The 20,852-nt window shown below is 40.1% G+C and overlaps 1 protein-coding gene across 3 annotated transcripts in view; it reads left to right on the top strand.

Moving 5' to 3' along the window:
* Positions 1 to 20,852, top strand: part of LOC128062964 (craniofacial development protein 2-like) — a 36,861-nt gene that overhangs the window by 5,252 nt on the left and 10,757 nt on the right. For 2 of the 3 annotated variants that reach the window (XM_052655471.1, XM_052655470.1), the window contains exons 2-6: positions 6,216 to 6,333; positions 7,428 to 7,647; positions 7,956 to 8,080; positions 18,003 to 18,974; positions 19,496 to 19,615. In XM_052655471.1, the coding sequence (XP_052511431.1) occupies positions 6,216 to 6,333; positions 7,428 to 7,647; positions 7,956 to 8,080; positions 18,003 to 18,974; positions 19,496 to 19,615 (1,555 nt within the window). Of the gene's footprint in view, positions 1 to 5,581; positions 5,640 to 6,215; positions 6,334 to 7,427; positions 7,648 to 7,955; positions 8,081 to 18,002; positions 18,975 to 19,495; positions 19,616 to 20,852 lie in introns of those variants that run through there. The other variant, XM_052655472.1, reaches the window with a different exon arrangement.

Here is a 20,852-nt window from a genome sequence, read left to right as displayed (position 1 = left end):
CATCTAATATGCAAACTGTATTCAAGTTTTCCCTGTTGACTCAGAAATGGCGACAGCTTTTTGTTCAAATCCTGGTTGAGCTCCGGACTACTTGTGTCGTTCAGTGGTTGTGTCCTTTACACTTGTTTTACTCGAGCACACTCACGTTTCTGTAACACACATTGGCATAGAGACCAGGCGGTATGTCCTATGGAATTTTGTCTGGTTACTCCCTCATGGTATTAGGTGATTCCTTCATCCCTTGAACTTGCGTTAAATTCAAGTGAGTGAGTGAAAGTCGCTCAGTTCGTGTCCGACTCTTTCGACCCCATGGACTGTACAGTCCATGGAGTTCTCCAGGCCAGAATACTGGAGTGGGTAGCCTTTCCCTTCTCCAGGGGATCTTCCCAAGCCAGGAATCGAATCCAGGTTTCCTGCATTGTGGATGGATTCTTTACCAGCTGAGCCACAAAGGAAGCCCAAGAACACTGGATTGGGTAGCCTATCCCTTCTCCAGGAGATCTTCCTGACCCGGGAATCGAACTGGGGTATCTGCATTGCAGGCAGATTCTTTACCAACTGAGCTATCAGGGAAGCCCATGTTAAATTAGAAGTTAGATCTAAATGCTTGGTGGGTTCAAATAAAATAATTTTAGCTAAAAAAAAAAAAAAGTTCATAGCTGATGTGTGTGTTTCATAATGCATGATATCGGAAAACAAAATACCTGATTATTTCCCATAGTTGTGACTTCTGGATCAGGATGAAGAGAATTTGATCCTGAATTGTGTAATTATTTTTTCCCTTGGAACTGGAAAGTGTTTTGTGTTATATTAGGTTGGTGCAAACATAATTGCGGTTTCAGACTGAATTTTAAATCCTAACTAGGCTCAGACATCTCTATTAATCAAAATAGGAACCATTATAATCAACACATATTTTTGCCAACAACAAATAAGTTTGTTTATTCTTGTAGCATAACAATGTGTGCTTTGCGATTCAACGAATTCTTGAAAAGCATTTTCTGAATCCTGCTTGTTGTGGAAGCATTTTCCGTGCTAAAAGGTGTCAAGATGCTTGAAGTGGTAGTCAGTTGAAAAGAGATCAGGTAATGGCAGAGGAAACAAAACTTTGTAGGCTACTTCGTTCAGCTTTTGAAGCGTTTGTTGTGTGATGTGCAGTTGGGTATTGTCCTGGAGAAGAATCGGGCCCTTTCTCTTGACCAATGCTTGTTGCAGGCATTGCAGTTTTCGGTGCCTTTTATCGATTTGCTGAGCCTACTTCTCAGATGGAATAGTTTAGCCAGGATTCAGAAAGCTGCGGTGGATCATACTGGCCGCAGAGCACCAAACAGTGACCATGGCCTTTTTTGGGTGCATGTTTGGGAAGCTCCAAAGGGAGCTTTTTTGTCCAACCGCTGAGCTGGTCATTACCAGTTGTATATGATCCACTTTTCCCCGCAGGTCACAATCTAGTAGAGAAATGGTTCATTGTTGCGTAGAATAAGAGAAGATGACATTTCAAAAGGACGATTTTTTAAAATTTGTGGACAGCTTATGGCACCCACTTACTGACCTTTTTCACCTTTTCAATTTGCTTCAAATGCCAAATGACCACAGGTGGTCGACCTTGGGTTCTTAGGCAACTTCTGTAGTTTTAAGAGGATCGGCTTCAGTGATGGCTCTCAGTTGGTCCTTGTTAACTTCCGATGGCTGACTGATATCTCTCTTCAAGGTCTCCTTTGCAAAACTTCTTGAACCTCCACTGCCCAGATGTGTTGTTGATGTTGCGGGTTGTCTCCGCTGATTTACAACATTTTGAACTCAAGGAAATTGCTCGAATTTTCTCTTTCTGTAACATTTCCATAGTCTCAGTATAAAATGAACAGCAAGTAATAAGTCATTAGCAAAAAAAAAGAGAAATGTGCATTAAAATGATGTATAACATGACCACATTCATTTAATTTATTCCAAAATCAAATGCCAAATTTCAAATTACTTCTGCACTAACCTAATAATATACTTAATCATTAAAACTTAAATTGTCTTTTACCTGACATGATAATCTTTGGTTGAATTACTACCATCATTGTGGTGAAAGAGTGAGTCTCTTTCTAGTTTTGTGGTTCTTTTGCATTTATTGGTTGATGTTGTTGGGAAAGTGCAGCTTTTCCTGTCAGCTGGAGCAGGATGAATATTTAATTCATTTCTCTTAATTACCAGTTTTCAAAATTGGGAATAATCTTAATGGTAACGTAAAATGGTGCAAAGTATATTTTCCTATTTTTTTAAAATTTGTAATTAGCATAAAGGGGTAACAGGTTTTTCCCCCCCCCCAATCAATTCAATGTATTTCAGTAATAGTGATTCCTTTTAATGGTCTCGGCATCACTTTTGGCCACTAAAAGTTCTTTCAAACTAGATCTTATATCCTTTTAATGTGACCCATTATACCTAACTTCCTTGTTTTCTGGTACAGCAAAATTTCCCCATTTCACCTTGTGCTTTCCTTCCCTCAAATCCGAAGTTAGCTGTACTTTTTGGGGAACCCTTTTTGAGTAGAGTCATGAAAGAACACAATCTGAGCTTTAAAGAAATGCTCGTTGGTAGAGTGACATTGCTTCAGAGCTAGAAAATATTTACCTTATAAAATGTTAAGAGTTCGGAATTTTTTTCCATGTAATCGGGGCTTTTAAAGTTTTTTTTTTTAATTTTAATTTTTTTTAACACCAAAAACATTTTGTATTGGGGTATAGCCTATTAACAATGTTGTCATAGTTTCAGGTGAACAGTGAAGGGACTCAGCCATACATATACATATATTCATTCTCCTGGAAACCTTGCTGGTACATAACACTGCCATCCAGGCTGGCGCATAACGTTGAACAGAGTTCTGTGTGCTGTACAACAGATTTTTGTTGGTTATCCATTTTAAATACAGAAGTGTATACATAACCTTCCCAAAGTCCTTAACTATCCCTCCTCCAACCCCTGCAACCATGAGTTCATTTTTTAAGTCTGTGACTCTAAGAGTTCTGAATTTAAATTCAGCTTCAACATTTGTTTTCACTTAATTTATTTGATTTTATAATAGTGTCATTTCTGTTACTCTGAAGATCTGGATTCTTTAGCATTATTAGCATAACAGCTTCCTTCCTTTTATCTATATTATAAAATAAATAGTTTCAAAATAACAACACTGATGTTATTTCTCACAATATAACTTTTCTGGTCTTTCAGTTCAGTTCAGTCGCTCAGTTGTGTCGTGTCTGACTCTTCGCGACCCCATGAATGGCAACACGCCAGGCCTCCCTGTCCATCACCATCTCCTGGAGTTCACTCAGACTCACGTCCATCAAGTCGGTGATGCCATCCAGCCATCTCATCCTCTGTCATCTCCTTTTCCTCTTGCCCCCAATCCCTCCCAGCATCAGAGTCTTTTCCAATGAGTCAACTCTTCTCATGAGGTGGCCAAAGTAGTAGAGTTTCAGCTTTAGCATCATTCCTTCCAATGAACACCCAGGGCTGATTTCCTTCAGAATGGACTGGTTGGATCTCCTTGCAGTCCAGGGGACTCTCAAGAGTCTTCTCCAACACCACAGTTCAAAAGCATCAGTTCTTCGGCGCTCAGCTTTCTTCACAGTCCAACTCTCACATCCATACATGAGCACTGGAAAAACCATAGCCTTGACTAGATGGACCTTTGTTGGCAAAGCAATGTCTCTGGTTTTGAATAGGCTATCTAGGTTGGTCATAACTTTTCTTCCAAGGACTAATCGTCTTTTAATTTCATGGCTGCAGTAACCACCTGCAGTGATTTTGGAGCCCCCCAAAATAAAGTCTGACACTGTTTCCACTGTTTCCCCATCTATTTCCCATGAACTGATGGGACCAGATAGCATGATCTTTGTTTTCTGAATGTTGAGCTTTAAGCCAGCTTTTTCACTCTCCACTTTCACTTTCATCAAGAGGCTTTTTAGTTCCTCTTCACTTTCTGCCATAAGGGTGATGTCATCTGCATATCTGAGGTTATTGGTATTTCTCTGGTCTTTAACCTTTTGCTAAGGATGTACAGTCAAAATACTGTTTCTAAAGTACTTGGAGTAAATCCTTTCTTAGTGGGTTGTGTTATCATTTTGGTTATGTTTATATATTTATTTAAACTTTGCTGAATTTAAGAGCTTTTCAGAATCCTGCAGAGAGGTCAACACAGAGAACTCTTGCTTCTGCCACTGGCTACCCACTGTGTTGTGCCCTGGCCCTTACAGATCGCAATTTTCCTTAGTTTTCCGTTTTTCCTTATAGTTTTGCCTTTTTAGATTCCATTAGTATAAAGTAACACAGTACAGCGAGGTGCCCACCACTGTCGGTTTGTTGTAAGTCATTTTACTCAGATTTTAGGAGGAAGCAAAATTACATTTGTGTGTTCAGATATCTCAAGAGACTTTGACTTGACACTTGGTGTCTAAAACATGACTTTCTTCAGTTTTAGAACCCTTGTGTTGACTAAATAGTCAGCCTCAAATGCTTATTTGCAAGATTTTCTTACGGGTGGCTCACTCTCATCAGAGTTTTGCTTGCTTTTTTCTTTTTCAGTAGTGAATTTGTTTATTTTTGGTTGTGCTGGGTCTTCTCTGCTTTTGCGTGGGCTTCCTCTAATTTTGGCAGGCAAGGGCTGCTCTCTGCTTGGGGTTCACCGGCTTCAGTAGTCACAGCTCTCGGGCTCAGGCTCAGTAGTTGTTACACAAGGGCTTAGCTAATCCGTGACATGTGGAGTCTCCCCAGATCAGGGATTGAACTCAGGTCTCTTGCATTGGAGGTGGCTTCTTATCCACTGTGCCACCAGAGAAGTCCAGGAATTTTCTCATTAGTTTTTTCATTTTCTGAAAAATTTTTAGTCATCTTTATTTTGTAAATGCCTCTCTGAGGAGATTAATTATAAGGTGTTTTTTTTTTTCTTTTTCCTAGTTTTGTTTCCTCTAAATTCCTTTGTTTTCAGTCTTGCCTTTGATAGTAGAGGCTTTCTTCAAGTGTTTAGTGGTCTTAGTTCATTGTGAGGAATATTTAAAAAGCTAATTGGAAGTGCAGGGTTATTAAAAATAGCACTGTTTATAACCGGCCCCAAAGCAAATGGCTGTCAACAGAAAAATGAATAAATAAATTGTGGTTTAGTCTACAGTGAAACTATTTAGGGATGAGAATAAATACGCTACAGTTATATGCAAGGAACTGGGTGACTTACAAATGGAATGTTGAGTGAAAGATGATGTATGCAAGAGTACATATTATAAACTTCTTCGTAAAGCTCAAAAACAAAACTAATCTGTGATGTTACACTTGAGGATAGCAGTTCTCGGGCATGTGGCTGGTGCTAGTGATTGCAGTAGGGCACCAGGGGCTTCTGCAAAGCTGCTCATGTTCTGCTTCTCAGATGGGTCTAGTTACACAGGAGTGTTCAGTTTGCTTAATTTCATTGACCTGTACTTTCGCTCATGTGCTTTTTGGTATGTTATACTTGCAGTAAAAGCTTATGTGAAGTAAAAAAGAATAAATCTGGTTGAATCTGTGTGTACAGGATCTGTTGACAGCTACCCACAGAATGTGGTCAGACTGGGCATCCAAGGAGCACTTTTGTTGGGGACCCTGAATGTCACTGTCTGAAGGTGGGAAATCGATATATTTGCTTTTTCTGCTATGCCTAGCTTGAAGTCTTTAAGCCTTTTTCTAAGCCTCTTTTATTGATAACACAAAGTATGTTTTGTTTAGTTTGAAAGATGTCCAAGATGAGGTAGAAACATCAATTTCTTCTTTGAAAATTACAGAAGTAGTTTTGGAATTTCTGTTCATTCATTCAGCATTTACTTATTTTTTTTTTTTTAATTAAAAAAATTTTTTTTACTTTATTTTACTTTACAATACTGTATTGGTTTTGCCATACCAGCATTTACTTATAAAGACATACAGATCTGTGATCTCATGGTATGTGGAGCATAGCAGAAATTGCAAACATTAAATATAAGTGGGATGAGTTAAGGACGAATTATGGACTGCCCTGGAGGCCTGGAATAGGGGAACTTATCCTGTCTTTAGAAACAGGGAGGGCAACCCTCAGATAATTATACTTTAGTCTGGGGAGAACAGAGGAAAGCGCTAGACTTTTTTTCTGAGTGAAAATGTGTCATCTTGATGCCAGAAACTTTTACTTCTGTCTTTCTGACCACCTTCTTACGTGATTTCAGGTGGAGAGCGTCATGAAGATGCTGTAAATGAATTAGTGAAGGAAGGTGAAATGGTTGCTGAAGAGGATTCACAGAAAACCAAAGGGACAAAAAGAAAGGCTGAGAACGTTCTGGCCAGGTGATGCTGCCCTCAAGGACCTGAAGTCAGCAGCTGTTGGCACAGCCATCCAGATTGCTGGGATTGGTCTGATGACAGATTTCTTGCTGCTAGAATTTCTAACCTTTTCTCATTGAGGGAAATATTTGGTGACATTTTAGGATTTAATTCTTATTCTCTGGGAAGCTTTAAAAATGAGCTTTAACTTAAAATTCATATCTAATAAGTGTGCCTGGTTTAAAATGAAAAACTTAGAAATTCTCTGGCTATCTAGTGGTTAGGACTCTGCTTCCAATGCCATGGCCTGCGTTCAATCCCTGGTTAGGGAACTAAGATCCTAGAAGCTGTGTGATGTGCCAAATAGAAAAAAAAAGGGGCAGGGTGGGGGGAGAGAAAGACTCAATTACTAGAAAAAATAATGTGTCCCATCCCTAGCCTTTGTTGCTTTGTGAAATTATGAAATTTCTCAAGTTATTTAAGTCAGATAAGGGAACCTTTCAGTAGAAGTCTTCCTGGACATTAAAAAGTAGATTGTAGAAAAAGAATTTTGAGTATTAGGTGATTGATTTGAAGTCAGAATAGCATTAAGGAATTAATCTTGGGTTCAGTGCCTTTATCCTTGAGTTTTTCTGTATTCCATTTTTGCTATCTTCAGAAAATGCTCAAGAAACAAGGCTCCCCATTCCTCACGCAGTGAGAACCCTAGGAAGAGACAGTCTGGATAAATCTGAGGCTCTCGTTAGTCTCTCTCATTAGTCTCAGAAGTCAAAAATATCTGGCGTATGTATGTTCTCAGAGGTCTCTTCTTGAACATACTGATTCTGTGAAGTGATTTTGGGTGTTTTCTTGGTGATAATAGCTAGTCCTAACTCAGAAGTAGAACAGCATATATTTTGGTTCTAAGTGTTTTGGGAAAATGCTAACTGTAGGAGTTGGGTTCTTTTTTTCTTCCACAGAATCAGCTTACCTCTCACGCTCACTGTATCTTGTGTGTTAATCAGTAGTCCCTGATTTCAAGTTTTCTGAGGTTTACAACATTATGTTTGGAATTCAGGAAGGGATAACTGAAATTATTTTGCCCATTTATTTTGTTTTTTCCTTGTGATGGTGATTAGGAAGAGAAAACACAGTGGCCTCTCTCCACAACACGAGGACGAGGAGGATGCCAGCAGGGAATCTGGAGGGAGTATTAGTGAGAAGGAAGATGCAGCTGCAGAGCAGGAAAAAGGCGCCGAGTCCGAGGGTGCCAGGGAAGAGGAGGAGGAGGAAATGTTGGCCAGCTCCGTCAGTGACGTAGAACCAAAATCGGAAGTGCCTCCGTGTACACAAGTTAAAGTAAGTTAATAGCTGAATGCGATGAATGTTTTTCAGAAATTCCCCAAGTAGACTTTTAAATTTGCGAACTCAGATTTGAGGCTTAACAACAGAAATCAGACTAGCGGCCTTTTAATACTCACCCTACCAAGTGAAAAGCAAAGTATTCCCTATGGGAGGAAACATAAGATTTTCTAATCAAATCAATTTTCAGTGAGAATTTAAGTGTTTGGAGATGAAACAAATGTTAAGAATTGCCAGGAACAACATGTTTGAGTGGAACTTTAGTTTTCATTTTGTATCGAACTTAATACACTTCTTTTTCATAGACAGGAGAGGAGAATAAAGAGATGGCTTCAAGTAAAGTGGTCAAAGCAGAAGAACAGGAGAAACCTAAAGAACCAGAAGAAGCTAAAGTCACCAAGGTGTTTGATATTGCTGGTGAAAAAGTCAGGTAGGATGACGTTTACAAACTTCAACCTGGTTCTTTTAAAAAGGAACATCCTTCTTTTAGTAATATTGACTGTTCGTTTATTGGCTGCACTGGGTCTTCATTGCTGCACCTGAGCCTCCTCTAGTTGAGGCAAGTGGGAGCTCCTTTCTAGTTGAGGTGCGCAGGCTCCTCGTTCGGGTGGCTTCTCTTGTTTGGGAGATAAAGGCTTAGTTGCTCTGTGGGATGTGGGATCTTCCTAGGCCAGGAGTCAAACCCTGCGTTGCAAGGTGAATTCTTAACGACCTAAATGGAATATCTTTTTAAATGGGGTTAGACATCTGTCCTTGTACCAACCCATCTAAATAGTTTGGAAGAATTCTATTAGAACTCAAGGTTCTTTTCTATTAGAACTCAACAGTGGTTCCATTAATTATCAGGGAACATGAGAATGGTCCTTTAACATATGATAATGTAGTTTGGAGGTAGTATGAAGTGGATGACTAAATAGAAACAAGAAAATGTAAGAGTTCAGCATTACATATTTGGTTCCACCTACTTGTTGCCATGCATTGTGACTTTGGTAATTTCTCCCTTTATTACTTTCCTTAAAATTGGGCTATGTGAAAAGTGAAAGTCGCTCAGTTGTGTCCGACTCTCTGCGACCCCATGGACTACACAGCCCATGGGATTCTCCAGCCAAAATACTGGAATGGGTAGCCTTTCCCTTCTCCAGGGGATCTTCCCAACCCAGGGCTAGAACCCTGGTCTCCCACATTGCAGCATTCTTCATCAGCTGAGCCACAAGGGAAGCCCAAGAATAATGGAGTGGGTAGCCTGTCCCTTCCCCAGCAGATCTTCCCAACCCAAGAGTAGAACCAGGGTCTTCTGCATTGCAGGCAGATTCTTTACCCGCTGAGCTATCAGGAAAGTCCCCAACTTTTTCATGTATAAGCCGCACCCCCCCAAACCTTTGAGTCAAGTGACAGTTAAAAGTACTAAGAGGCGTAGACCAAGGATACCTCATAAACCAATTAGAATCAGATGGGTTCAATAAAGTCAACTTCCACTGGACCTTGATCCTCAGGCAGCAAGCTAAGTGACATACCCAGAGGTGCCATGACAGTTCCAAGGCGCTATCAGAAGACCAGAAAGGGGGCGGGGCCAGCTCCTGGACATCTCCACCCCTTCCCCAGAATACTTGGAATAATCCTCCCACTCGTTAGCGTATGAAATTACCCAGCTCATGAAAGCTGACCATGCCACATTTCTAGAGAAGTTTGATTCTGTTACTATTATCTCAATATTATTTTTTCAAGCGATTCATAGGTTTGTTACTAGTTTAGAAAAGCAGTATAGTCTTAATACTCTTGGCTATTCTGGATGAGAGCCACATGCCTAGAATTTCCTCTTCCCCATTAATTTAAAATTATAATATGAAAACAGCAGATCTGTAAGATACAGTTAGATAACAGATGAAGTTCCTCCTGGCATAGTGATTTGACTTAGGTCTGTCGTGAATTGATTAGTAATAACTGTATTTTCAGAAGTCATCTTCCATGTTTTATCAGTAGTCAGTTCCAGTCATTTATCCCATCAAGTTATAATTAAATTTAAGTTGTATTTCAATGGGAAAAAGGGATTTCCTATGTGTGAATTTTTTATATGGAAAATACAACTCAGAATATTCTATGAAATGTGTTAACTTATAAGAACTGTTCTTCAGGCTTTCAACTTTCACTCCTACTCTTATAATTTATTTGCTTTTGAAAAATATGTTGACTCAGTTCCGTGTGTGAAAATACTAAGATGATCACGAATACCAAACTGGGAATGCCCTTATTGTCCAGATGTTAGGAGTCCATGCTTTCACTGCTGAGGGCCCGGGTTCAGTTCCTGGTTGTGGGAACTGAAATCCTGCAAGCTGGGTGTCTTGGCCAAAAAAAGAAAAACACCCAAAAAACCCCTCCAAACCAAGCAGATAGATCAGCATGTTTTACTGTGTAATTGGGATCTTTAAATTGGGGACCATATGGTTATCATTTCTCTTTCGGAAGAAATAAATTTATTCTGTATTTCATCATTCTTAGGTCACTTTCTTCATAACCATTGTACATCAACATATATGATAACATCCACTTCTATGATCAGTTTCCAGTTTATCAAATATAGTCTTCTAAATTTAATGCATTAGCTTTACATAATTCATAGTTTCTACTACCTTGATAAGAATAATGGGGGTTTTTTGTTTTTGGTTTTTTTATAGTAAGATGTTTTTCAATGAAAGAAGCAGTGTGTTGGTTTATATTCTAACACAGACTCCTTAATGTAAACTGTTACCCTGTCCTGCAGCTGTGTCATTGGAACTTATTCTTGCAAACACTTAAACTTCAAATCTCATCTGATATTATAGGATCCTACTTTTATTTTAACTGACAGATAACTGTCAGTTAATGTTTGTCAGCAAGAAACGGATAAGAGACTCCTTTATATCATACTCATGTTTAAATCACATATACTAAAATAACTTTCCTATCAGCAATAAACTGTCATTCTTCAAATTGCTTTGAAGAAATACTTTGCTAACTTTGTCGTAGTTTCTTTATCATAACCCAGATCCCGAATACTTTAAGCCATGGTGTCACTGGAAAAGAACTCACTGGTTTTAGTGCCACGTGATAAAAAACCAAGCCTACTGTACGAGGGCTCAGAGACTAAAACCAAGCTTGACTTCACTAGTCCTTCATTAATGAAATGAGACACTTTGGAGCCACTTCCATTAGCATCATATGGTTTACTACTGCTGCTGCATTCAGAAAAGATGTGGGGTTTTTTTTTTTTTTCCCTAAAAAATGTATGGTTTGGTTTTTTGCCACTAGGACTAAAAATAATACCAGTTTTATGTTCTTAGCTTACTTTCTGAACTGTCCATTTTAAGTTACACTTGATTGTTATAAAATAAAAATATAAAGATAAAACGATTGTTAAAAATAACAGTTTAAAAAAAATAGTTTATACAGAGAAATGCTTATCAAATTTCTGTGTTTAAATTGATAAAACAACCCTAAATTTTCAGGCACACTATAATGTGGTCTCCCTGCACATGAGTGATACACTAATATCACATTAAAGCAGCTTGCAGGTTTGATAGTACCTGAGTTTGGTCTATGCTGTGTTTAATGCAGTGAGTTCATTATTCATGTCCTGAATATTATGACATTGTCAAATTGTTATGCAAGTTTTTAACTCTTTAATTCAAAATTTTTGTACCTCTTCCTTGGAACAATAGCAGATAGTTTTCCATGTTCATGTTTTTGTTAGCTTTATATACAGCTCTACTCAGATCTTTCCAGAATTATTCCAAAACGTTCATCAGAGCTGTATGTCTTGTCCAATCCAACATCCAATCCAAGATTACCCTCTGCATTTAGTGTTAAGAGCCCATCTGTGTTGCAAAATATCTCAGTTTTGGTGGTTGCATTGTTTCTTCATGGTTCAGTTCAGTTCAGTTCAATTGCTCAGTCGTGTCCAGCTCTTTGCCACCCCTTGAATTGCAGCACACCAGGCCTCCCTGTCCATAACCAACTTCCGGAGTTCACCCAAACTCATGTCCATTGAGTCGGTGATGCCATCCAGCCATCTCATCCTCTGTCGTCCCCGTCTCCTCCTGCCCCCAATCTCTCCCAGCATCAGAGTCTTTTCCAGTGAGTCAACTCTTTGCATGAGGTGGCCAAAGTACTGGAGTTTCAGCTTTACCATCATTCCTTCCAAAGAAATTCCAGGGCTGATCTCCTTTAGAATGGACTGGTTGGATCTCCTTGCAGTCCAAGGGACTCTCAAGAGTCTTCTCCAACACCACAGTTAAAAGCATCAATTCTTCGGCGCTCAGCCTTCTTCACAGTCCAACTCTCACATCCATGGGGCTTCCCCCGTGGCTCAGAGGTTAAAGCATCTGCCTGCAATGCAGGAGACCTGGGTTCAATCCCTGGGTCGGGAAGATCCCCTGGAGAAGGAAATGGAAACCCACTCCAGTATTCTTGCCTGGAGAATCCCATGGACAGAGGAGCCTGGTGGGCTATAGTCCACGGGGTCGCAAAGAGTCAGAGACGACTGAGCGACTTCACTTCACTTCACATCCATACATGACCACTGGAAAAACCATAGCCTTGACTAGACGGACCTTTGTTGGCAAAGTAATGTCTCTGCTTTTCAATATGCTGTCTAGGTCGGTCATAGCTTTCCTTCCAAGGAGTAAGCATTTTTTAATTTCATGACTGTAATCACCATCTGCAGTGATTTTGAAGCCCCCAAAAATAAAGTCTGACACTGTTTCCACTGTTTCCCCATCTATTTCCCATGAAGTGATGGGACCAGATGCCATGATCTTCGTTTTCTGAATGTTGAGCTTTAAGCCAACTTTTTCACTCGCTTCTTTTCACCTTCATCAAGAGGCTTTTTAGTTCCTCTTCACTTTCTGCCATAATGGTGGTGTCACCTGTATATCTGAGGTTATTGATACTTCTCCTGGCAATCTTAATTCCAGCTAGTGTTTCTTCCAGCCCAGCATTTCTCATGATATACTCTGCATGTAAGTTTAAATAAGCAAGGTGAAAATGTACAGCCTTGACGTACTCCTTTTCTTATTTGGAAGCAGTCTGTTGTTCCATGTCCAGTTCTAACTGTTGCTTCCTGACCTGCATATAGGTGTCTCAAGAGGCAGGTCAGGTGGTCTGATATTCCCATCTCTCTCAGAATTTTCCACACTTTATTGTGATCCACACAGTCAAAGGCTTTGGTGTAGTCAATAAAGCAGAAATAGATATTTTTCTGGAACTCTTGCTTTTTTGATGATCCAGCGGATGTTGGCAATTTGATCTCTGGTTCCTCTGCCTTTTCTAAAAGCAGCTTGAACATCTGGAAGTTCACGGTTCACGTATTGCTGAAGCCTGGCTTGGAGAATTTTGAGCATGACTTTACTAGTGTGTGAGATGAGTGCAACTGTGCGGTAGTTTGAGCATTCTTTGGCATTGCCTTTCTTTGGGATTGGAATGAAAACTGACCTTTTCCAGTCCTGTGGCCACTGCTGAGTTTTCCAAATTTGCTGGCATATTGAGTGCAGCACTTTCACAGCATCATCTTTCAGGATTAGAAACAGCTCAACTGGAATTCCATTACCTCCACTAGCTTTCTTCATAGTGATTTTTCCTAAGACCCACTTGACTTCACATTCCAGAATGTCTGGCTCTAGATGAGTGATCACACCATCATGATTATCTTGGTTGTAAAGCTCTTTTTTGTTCAGTTCTTCTGTGTATTCTTGCCACTTCTCTTTAATATCTTCTGCTTCTGTTAGGTCCATACCATTTCTGTCCTTTATTGAGCTCATCTTTGCACAGAATGTTCCCTTGGTATCTCTTAATTTTCTTGAAGAGATCTCTAGTCTTTCCCATTCTGTTGTTTTCCTCTATTTCTTTGCATTGATTGCTGAGGAAGGCTTTCTTATCTCTTCTTGCTATTCTTTGGAACTCTGCATTCAGATGCTTATATCTTTACTTTTTTTCTTTGCTTTTCGCTTCTCTTCTTTTCACAGCTATTTGTAAGGCCTCCTCAGACAGCCATTTTGCAGTAGGTGTTGTGAGAGGCATCAGAGGGCAGACACACAAACCATAATCACAGAAAACTAGTCAATCTAATCACACGGACCACAGCCTTGTCTAACTCAATGAAACTAAGCCATGAGGTATGGGGCCACCCAAGACGGGAGGGTCATGGTGGAGAGGTCTGACAGAATGTGGTCCACTGGAGAAGGGAATGGCAAACCACTTCAGTATTCTTGCCTTGAGAACCCTATGAACAGTATAAAAAGGCAAAATGATAGGATACTGAAAGAGGAACTCCCCAGGTCAGTAGGTGCCCAATATACTACTGGAGATCAGTGGAGAAATAACTCCAGAAAGAATGAAGGGATGGAGCTAAAGCAAAACCAATACCCAGTTGTGGATGTGTCTGGTGATAGAAGCAAGGTCCAGTGCTTATAAAGAGCAATATTGCATAGGAACCTGGGATGTCAGTTCCATGAATCAAGGCAAATTGGAAGTGGTCAAACAGGATGGCAAGAGTGAACGTCAACATTCTAGGAATCAGCGAACTATGATGGACTGGAATGGGTGAATTTAACTCAGATAACCATTATATCCTCCTGGTTAGCTTCATGTTAATCACTTCAGAGCATCAATACTATGTTGATGATGCTTTGTCCTCAACATATCACATCATTACCACCTGACATTGGTGCTGATGAGTTAGACCGCTTAGGCGATATCTGTCAGGATTCTCCATTACAAAGACAGTCTTTCCCCGTATAATAATTTTTGGGACCCATTAAATCTTGATGATGTAAATTAGGAATGTATTTTGCTGCCAGAAATCACACTGGGAACTATTGAGTTGTTCAGCACAGGGTGGTAGAACACTGATGGTGAGCCTCTAATGTTTGGAAGTCCTACAAAAAATACACAGAAAGAGTTTACTCTGTCGCTAGGAATACAGTGTTAAATACTGGAAATCTTTCTTGGTTTGTATTATTTCTCATGTATCACTTTGAATATCTAAGGAAGATTTATTATAACTTTACCATTGCCTTGACATTGATATAGGCTGGTGAATAACTTGTCATGAGAAATCATTACATTTTCTGATCAAATCAAATTTCATGCATTTATTAATATTTATAAATATAGTTGACACAATTTTTTTTTCCTTTAAAAAAATTTCCCCCCCATTTCATTTTTTAAAAGCAAATGTATGGTGATTTTAAATACCACGTGAGTATCCAGAAAACGTGCTGTCTGTCATTTGTCAGAAGAGGGCAGCCCCATGCCAATAAAGAAACAAATACAAAGGAGGAAAATCATTTTTTTCCCATGAATATACACACTCTCACACATATTTGATATTCAAAAGTAATATATTCTTATTGTCAACACACACATTGTAGAGTTATATACTGCGCCAAGTGAAAGTTTTCTGAAAGTCAGCAGCATAATACATGTTTATTTCTTACTGTTGCGGAGGAGTCCAGTAGAGGTTGGATAGCACGCTGTCTTACTACTCAGCCACGCAGACACACAGAAAACACACAGACTTTAGACTTGCTGTGCCACGAAGAGTGAGGAGATACATTTTCATTTAATTTGTCTGTTTTGAGGATGAAACTTGTGCCATCAGCACTGCCCTTTGAGTCTAGGACTTCTGTGGTTTTCATTTCTACAAAGAGGAACGGGTTCTGTTGGTTGATTGGGGTCAGTAGCCTGTGGTACGAGCTAGAGGAGGGAATCGGGGACCAGGGTGCTCCTGATATGAACATTCAATTGGTGTTAGCCCCACTCCTTTCCTCTACCTTCAGAGGTTCCTGGTATCTCTGTTTCCTCAGCCTTTGTAGGATATGGCTTGTTTTTTTGCCATTCCACATGGCTACAGCTTGAGAGAGCAGAGCACACACCTTAGTCAACTTTTAACTTGTCTGTTTGCTTTCTACCTTCAAAAAAATTTTAATTGACATCATTCTCCTGTTACACCTATTATTGCCCTTGTGTCGTTCTACCTCTGTAAATTTATTACTACTATTTGATAGGGTTTTGGTAGAGAGTGGAGAATAAAGAGTGTGTTCATTCCATCATTTCCAAGTGAAAGGTTCCACTTGTTCTTCATGAAGCATCTTAGGTCTCTAGATTCTGCCCAGGGCAAGGAGATTTAGAGCAGCTTTCTAAGCCAGTATTCTTGTACTCTGCATTAAGCCTCAAAGTGGATGTATGTTCATTTTGTTTTTTTCTATAGCAATATAAGGAATCACTCCCAAGATTAGCAGCTTAAGACCATGTTCTATTACAGTTTCTTGTAGTTCTGGCAGAGTTGGACTTAGCTAAATGTTTCTTGTGCAGAGCCCCTTTTGCAGTTGTTGTTAATGGCTGGGTCTGGGAGTATCTTGAACGTTTATTTACTTCCATGTCTGGTGCTTGGGTTAGGAAGACTCAAGACTTGGGATCTGGAACAGACACCTTAGGTATCTCACTCTCGGTATTCTCGTGTGTTGTGTGTTCTCCAGCATTGTGGCCTCAAGGCAGACACATTTTCTGTGGTAACGGGGATTTTAGAGGTTCATTATTGAGAAGAGAATCACCTGAAAGCTCTGTTATTTTTCTTAGCATGTCTTAGAAATCATGTCGTGCCCTTCCCACTGAACCTTGTGAATTGTGGCAGCCACAAAGTCCAATCAGTTTTGGGGGGCGAGGGTGACGTATACTCTTACTTTCATAGGGGTAGTGTCAGGTTCTGGAAGAACATGGGAGTTGGGAAATTTATGGCAACTGTCTTTAGAAAATAGAATTTACTAAAGGTTTCTCTCTAGCAGTGCTACTTCATCTGGATGAGAAAAAGTAACCTAGCCCCTTAGAAATGAGTGTTTTCACTCATGGGTTATAAACGTGTTAGCTGTTGCTACAGGAGTGCTACAGACCGTCCCGAAACATAGTGGTATGCCACCAAGCATTTTTCTGTTACACCTGTGTTTCTAGATATCGAGGGTTCAGCTAATCTAGGCTTGTCTCCTAACTGCTGGTTGGGTTGAGACATGCAGCATGTGTCTGTCAGCCATCTGGGACCTGCAGCTTCCTGAGGCATATTCTTATGGCTAAAGAGAGGTATTCAAGGGCAAGTGGAACAGCGCAAATGCATTTAAAGCTTCTTTCCCTGTCATATCAGTTAATGTCATTGACCATTGAAGTAAGTCATATATCCAAGCTCAGCATCAGTCGGGGGTCGGGGTGGGGTGGGAAGTGGGGAAGTGTCTTCTTGGGCAAGAAGGAAGAAGTGAATATTTGGGGAATGGTATTCTATAATCATAAAAATTCTCCCTCTTTTGTTTAATTCTTCTCTCTTTACTGAGAAGTTTACCTAGAATAGTTCCGTTGTTCAGTAGCCAAGTCATGTTCATGTTCGACTCATTGCAACCCAGTGTACTGTCACACGCCAGGCTCCTCTGTCCTCCCCTGTTCTCCAGACTTTGCTGAAGTTCATGTCCTTTGAGTCTGTGATGCTATCTAAACATCTCTTCTTCTGCTTTACGCCCCCCCCTCCCCCCGCTTCTCCTTTTTTGTGTCTTTCATTTTCCCAACATCAGGGTCATTTCAAATGAGTCACCTGTTCATATCAGGTGGCCAAAGAATTAGAGCTTCAGCATCAGTCCTTCCAGTGAATATTCAGGACTGATTTCCTTTAGGATTGATGGCTTTGATCTCCTTGCTGTCCAAGGTACTCTTAAGAGTCTTTTCCAGCACCTCAATTTGCAAGCATCACTTCTTTGACACTCAGCCTTCCTTATGGTCCAGCTCTCAACGCTGTACATGACTACTGGAAATACCATAGCTTGACTACATGGGCCTTTGTTGGCAAAGGGATTCTTCCGCTTTTTAATATGCTATCTAGGTTTATAGTTTTCCTTCCAGAAAGCAAGTATCTTTAAATTTCATGGCTGCAGTCACCATCCGCATTGATTTTGAAACCCAAGAAAATAAAATCTATCATAGCTTTCACTTTTTTTTCTTCTATTTGCCATTAAGTGGTAGGACTGGATGCCATAATTTTAGTTATTTTAATGTTGAGTTTCAAGTCAGCTATTTCATATCCTCTTTCACCCTCAAGAGATTCTTTAGTTCCTGTTCACTTTCTGCCATTAGACTGGTATATGTATTTCTGAGCTTGTTAATATTTCTCCTGGAAATCTTGATTTCAGCTTGTGATTTATCCAGTCTGGCATTTCACATGATGTACTCTGCATATGACTTGTATTAGCAGGATGACAATATACAGCCTTGTTGTACTCCTTTTACCAACTTTAACCTGTCAGTTGTTCCATGTGCGGTTCTGTTTCTTCTTGACCTTCATACAGGTTTCTGAGGAGACAGGGAAGGCCTGGTATGTCCCCGGAACATGAGCCCCCCAGATCAGAAGGTGGCCAACATGCCACTGAGGAAGAGCAGAGGTCAGTTACTAATACTTCGAGTAAGAATGAATCGACTAAGCGAAAGTGGAAACGACGTTCAAATGTGGTCGTGACTGGTGAAGAAAGTAAACTCCGATGCTGTAAAGAAGAATATTGCATAGGAACCTGGAATGTTAGATCTATGAATCCAGGTAAATTGGATGTGGTGAAGCAGGAGATGGAAAGAATAAACATCGATATCTTAGGAATCAGTGAACTAAAATGGACGGGAATGGGCGAATTGAATTCAGATGACCATTATATCTATTACTGTGGGCAACAGTCTCTTAGAAGAAATGGAGTAGCTATCATAGTTAACAAAAGAGTCCGAAATGCAGTAATTGGGTGCAATCTGAAAAATGACAGAATGATTTCAGTTCGTTTCCAGGGCAAACCATTCAACCTCACAGTCATCCAGGTCTATGCCCCAACTCCCTATGCTCCAGAACCTGAAGTTTACCGGTTCTATGAAGACCTACAACACCTCTTGGAAATAACACCGAAAATAGATGTCCTTTTCATCATAGGGGATTGGAATGCAAAAGTAGGAAGTCAGGAGATACCCAGAATAACAGGAAAATTTGGCCTCGGGGTACAGAATGAAGCAGGGCGAAGGCTAATAGAGTTTTGTTACCAGAACAGGCTGGTCATAGCAAACACCCTTTTCCAACAACACAAGAGACGTCTCTACACATGGACATCACCAGATGGTCGATACCGTGATCAGATTGATTATATTATTTGTCGCCAAAGATGGAGAAGCTCTGTACAGTCAGCAAAAACAAGACCTGGAGCTGACTGTGGCTCAGATCATAAGCTCCTTATTGCAAAGTTCAGGCTTAAGTTGAAGATAATACCAAAAACGACTCGGCCATTCAGGTATGACCTAAATCAAATACCTTGTGATTATACAGTGGAGGTGACAGATAGATTCATGAGATTAAGAGAATAGAGGGGCACAGAAATTAAGCCTGATAGAGAGTAGAACCAGATTTTGGGTGGTCTTGAATGGGAGGTTCAGCAGTTTGTATTTTACGCTCTGAGTTAATATTGATCCATCACAAGAACTTAGGTAGGGGAGTAACTGTTTTTATTTTTTTGTTTCTTTGTTTGAAGTCATCTTTTGAGGTTAAAGCAGTCATAGCCAGTGAAGATACTTTTTAAAAATTATTTTATTTTTGTTTTGGTTGCCCTGGGGTTTCAATGCTGCTCATTGGCATTGATCTTTGCTGAGAGAGGGACTATTCTCTACAACTATTATAGTGCACTTTAAACGTGAAACTCAGCAGCTAGAATTTATAGAAAGCCCATTGTTCTCCTTGTTATTTATGCCCTTTTCAAAGGTTTTGTTTCTTTTTATTTACCCTCTTATATACTTGATGTCTCCTTCTTCGATGCAGGGGGACTAATGAAGTGGGTGAGACCTCTCAAGAAGCAAAATCTGTATTCAAGCAAACTGAAAAGGGCAAACCTCAGGCTAATATCCCTTCAAATGTGTCATCAGTTCCTGGTGGATCAGGGTGAGTACCGCGTCTCAGGCCTAGGTGTATCTGGCACATTGGAGAAGATGTTTTCAGTACAAGGATGCTATTTGCCTATAGTTTTCATGGCTCTCTTTCTTGAGAAAAGGATTCTTTCTGCTGCTGTTGTGCCTTTGCTGAAGTACTTGCCAAAATGAAGGGTGTAGAGATAAATTAGCCATAGTTTTTTTTGGTTAATTTTGAAAAAAGTCCTGATTTACATTGTTAGACACAGAGTTGAACAGGTAGTAGCCCTAATTTAAAAAAATAATTTTTGTATGAAAGTATCAGCAGTTCATCAGAACTTTTAGTAAGTTTTGAGTGGAGTACTTGCTTCCACCCATAAGGATATCATAGGAATAGAGAAAGGTCCAAGCTGACTTACAGTTTTATTAGCACATTATCAAGAACTCGGTAGTTTTTCTCCCTACATATTTTCCATAGTACATCATTTATCCTGAGAAGACAGGAAGCAGTAATTTCTTTTTCGCCTACATGTAAGAAGTAAAGCTGGCAGGCAGGAGTGGTCAGGGCCCTCACCGAGAGTGGGAAACGCGGACTGCACCCAGCGCAGCACTGCTCGCCTCAGCCTTCTGAGGCATTCGGGCCACATGTGGCCCAGTGGTAACTCACTGACATTTCAGTCGGTTTGCTGCTGCTGCTGCTTAATAACTGCAGTGCATACCAACCTTCCATAGGGGACAGTTTTGGGGGGTGTGAGGTCCTGGTACCCTTAGTAGTCCACAAGCAGAAGGTTCCTGGTACCTTTATTTCTGTTGTGTGGACTCTATTAGGCCGCTTGTGGCTAAAATCAGCTTAACTTTTGTATTAGATTATTTAACTAAATGCTGCAGTCAAAATGATCAAATCTTTGTACCATAGAAAATTATTTAAATTTTATTTTTCTGTTGACATTCCTAAATCTGGTATAAATGTTTATCAGTAAAGTATTGCTTCCTCTGGAGAAGGAAATGGCAACCCACTCCAGTATTCTTGCTTGGGAAATCCCATGGACAGAGAAGCCTGGTGGGCTGCAGTTCATGGGACTGAAAATGTCAGAGAGGACTGAGCACACTCAGTGCATTATGCAGAGAGACCGTAGGTGTGCCTTGGAGTTCTGCATTCAGAGCTGCTTTAAAGGTGTCATCCGCATAGTATGACTATAATGTTAGGTTTCTAATTCAAAAAATAGATATGCAGCAAGCAACAAGGGTTTACTGTATAGCACAAGGAACTG

The sequence above is a fragment of the Budorcas taxicolor genome, chromosome 18 (assembly GCF_023091745.1).
Source record: "Budorcas taxicolor isolate Tak-1 chromosome 18, Takin1.1, whole genome shotgun sequence".
NCBI lineage: Eukaryota > Metazoa > Chordata > Mammalia > Artiodactyla > Bovidae > Budorcas > Budorcas taxicolor.
This window is presented reverse-complemented; position numbering and strand designations above follow the sequence as displayed.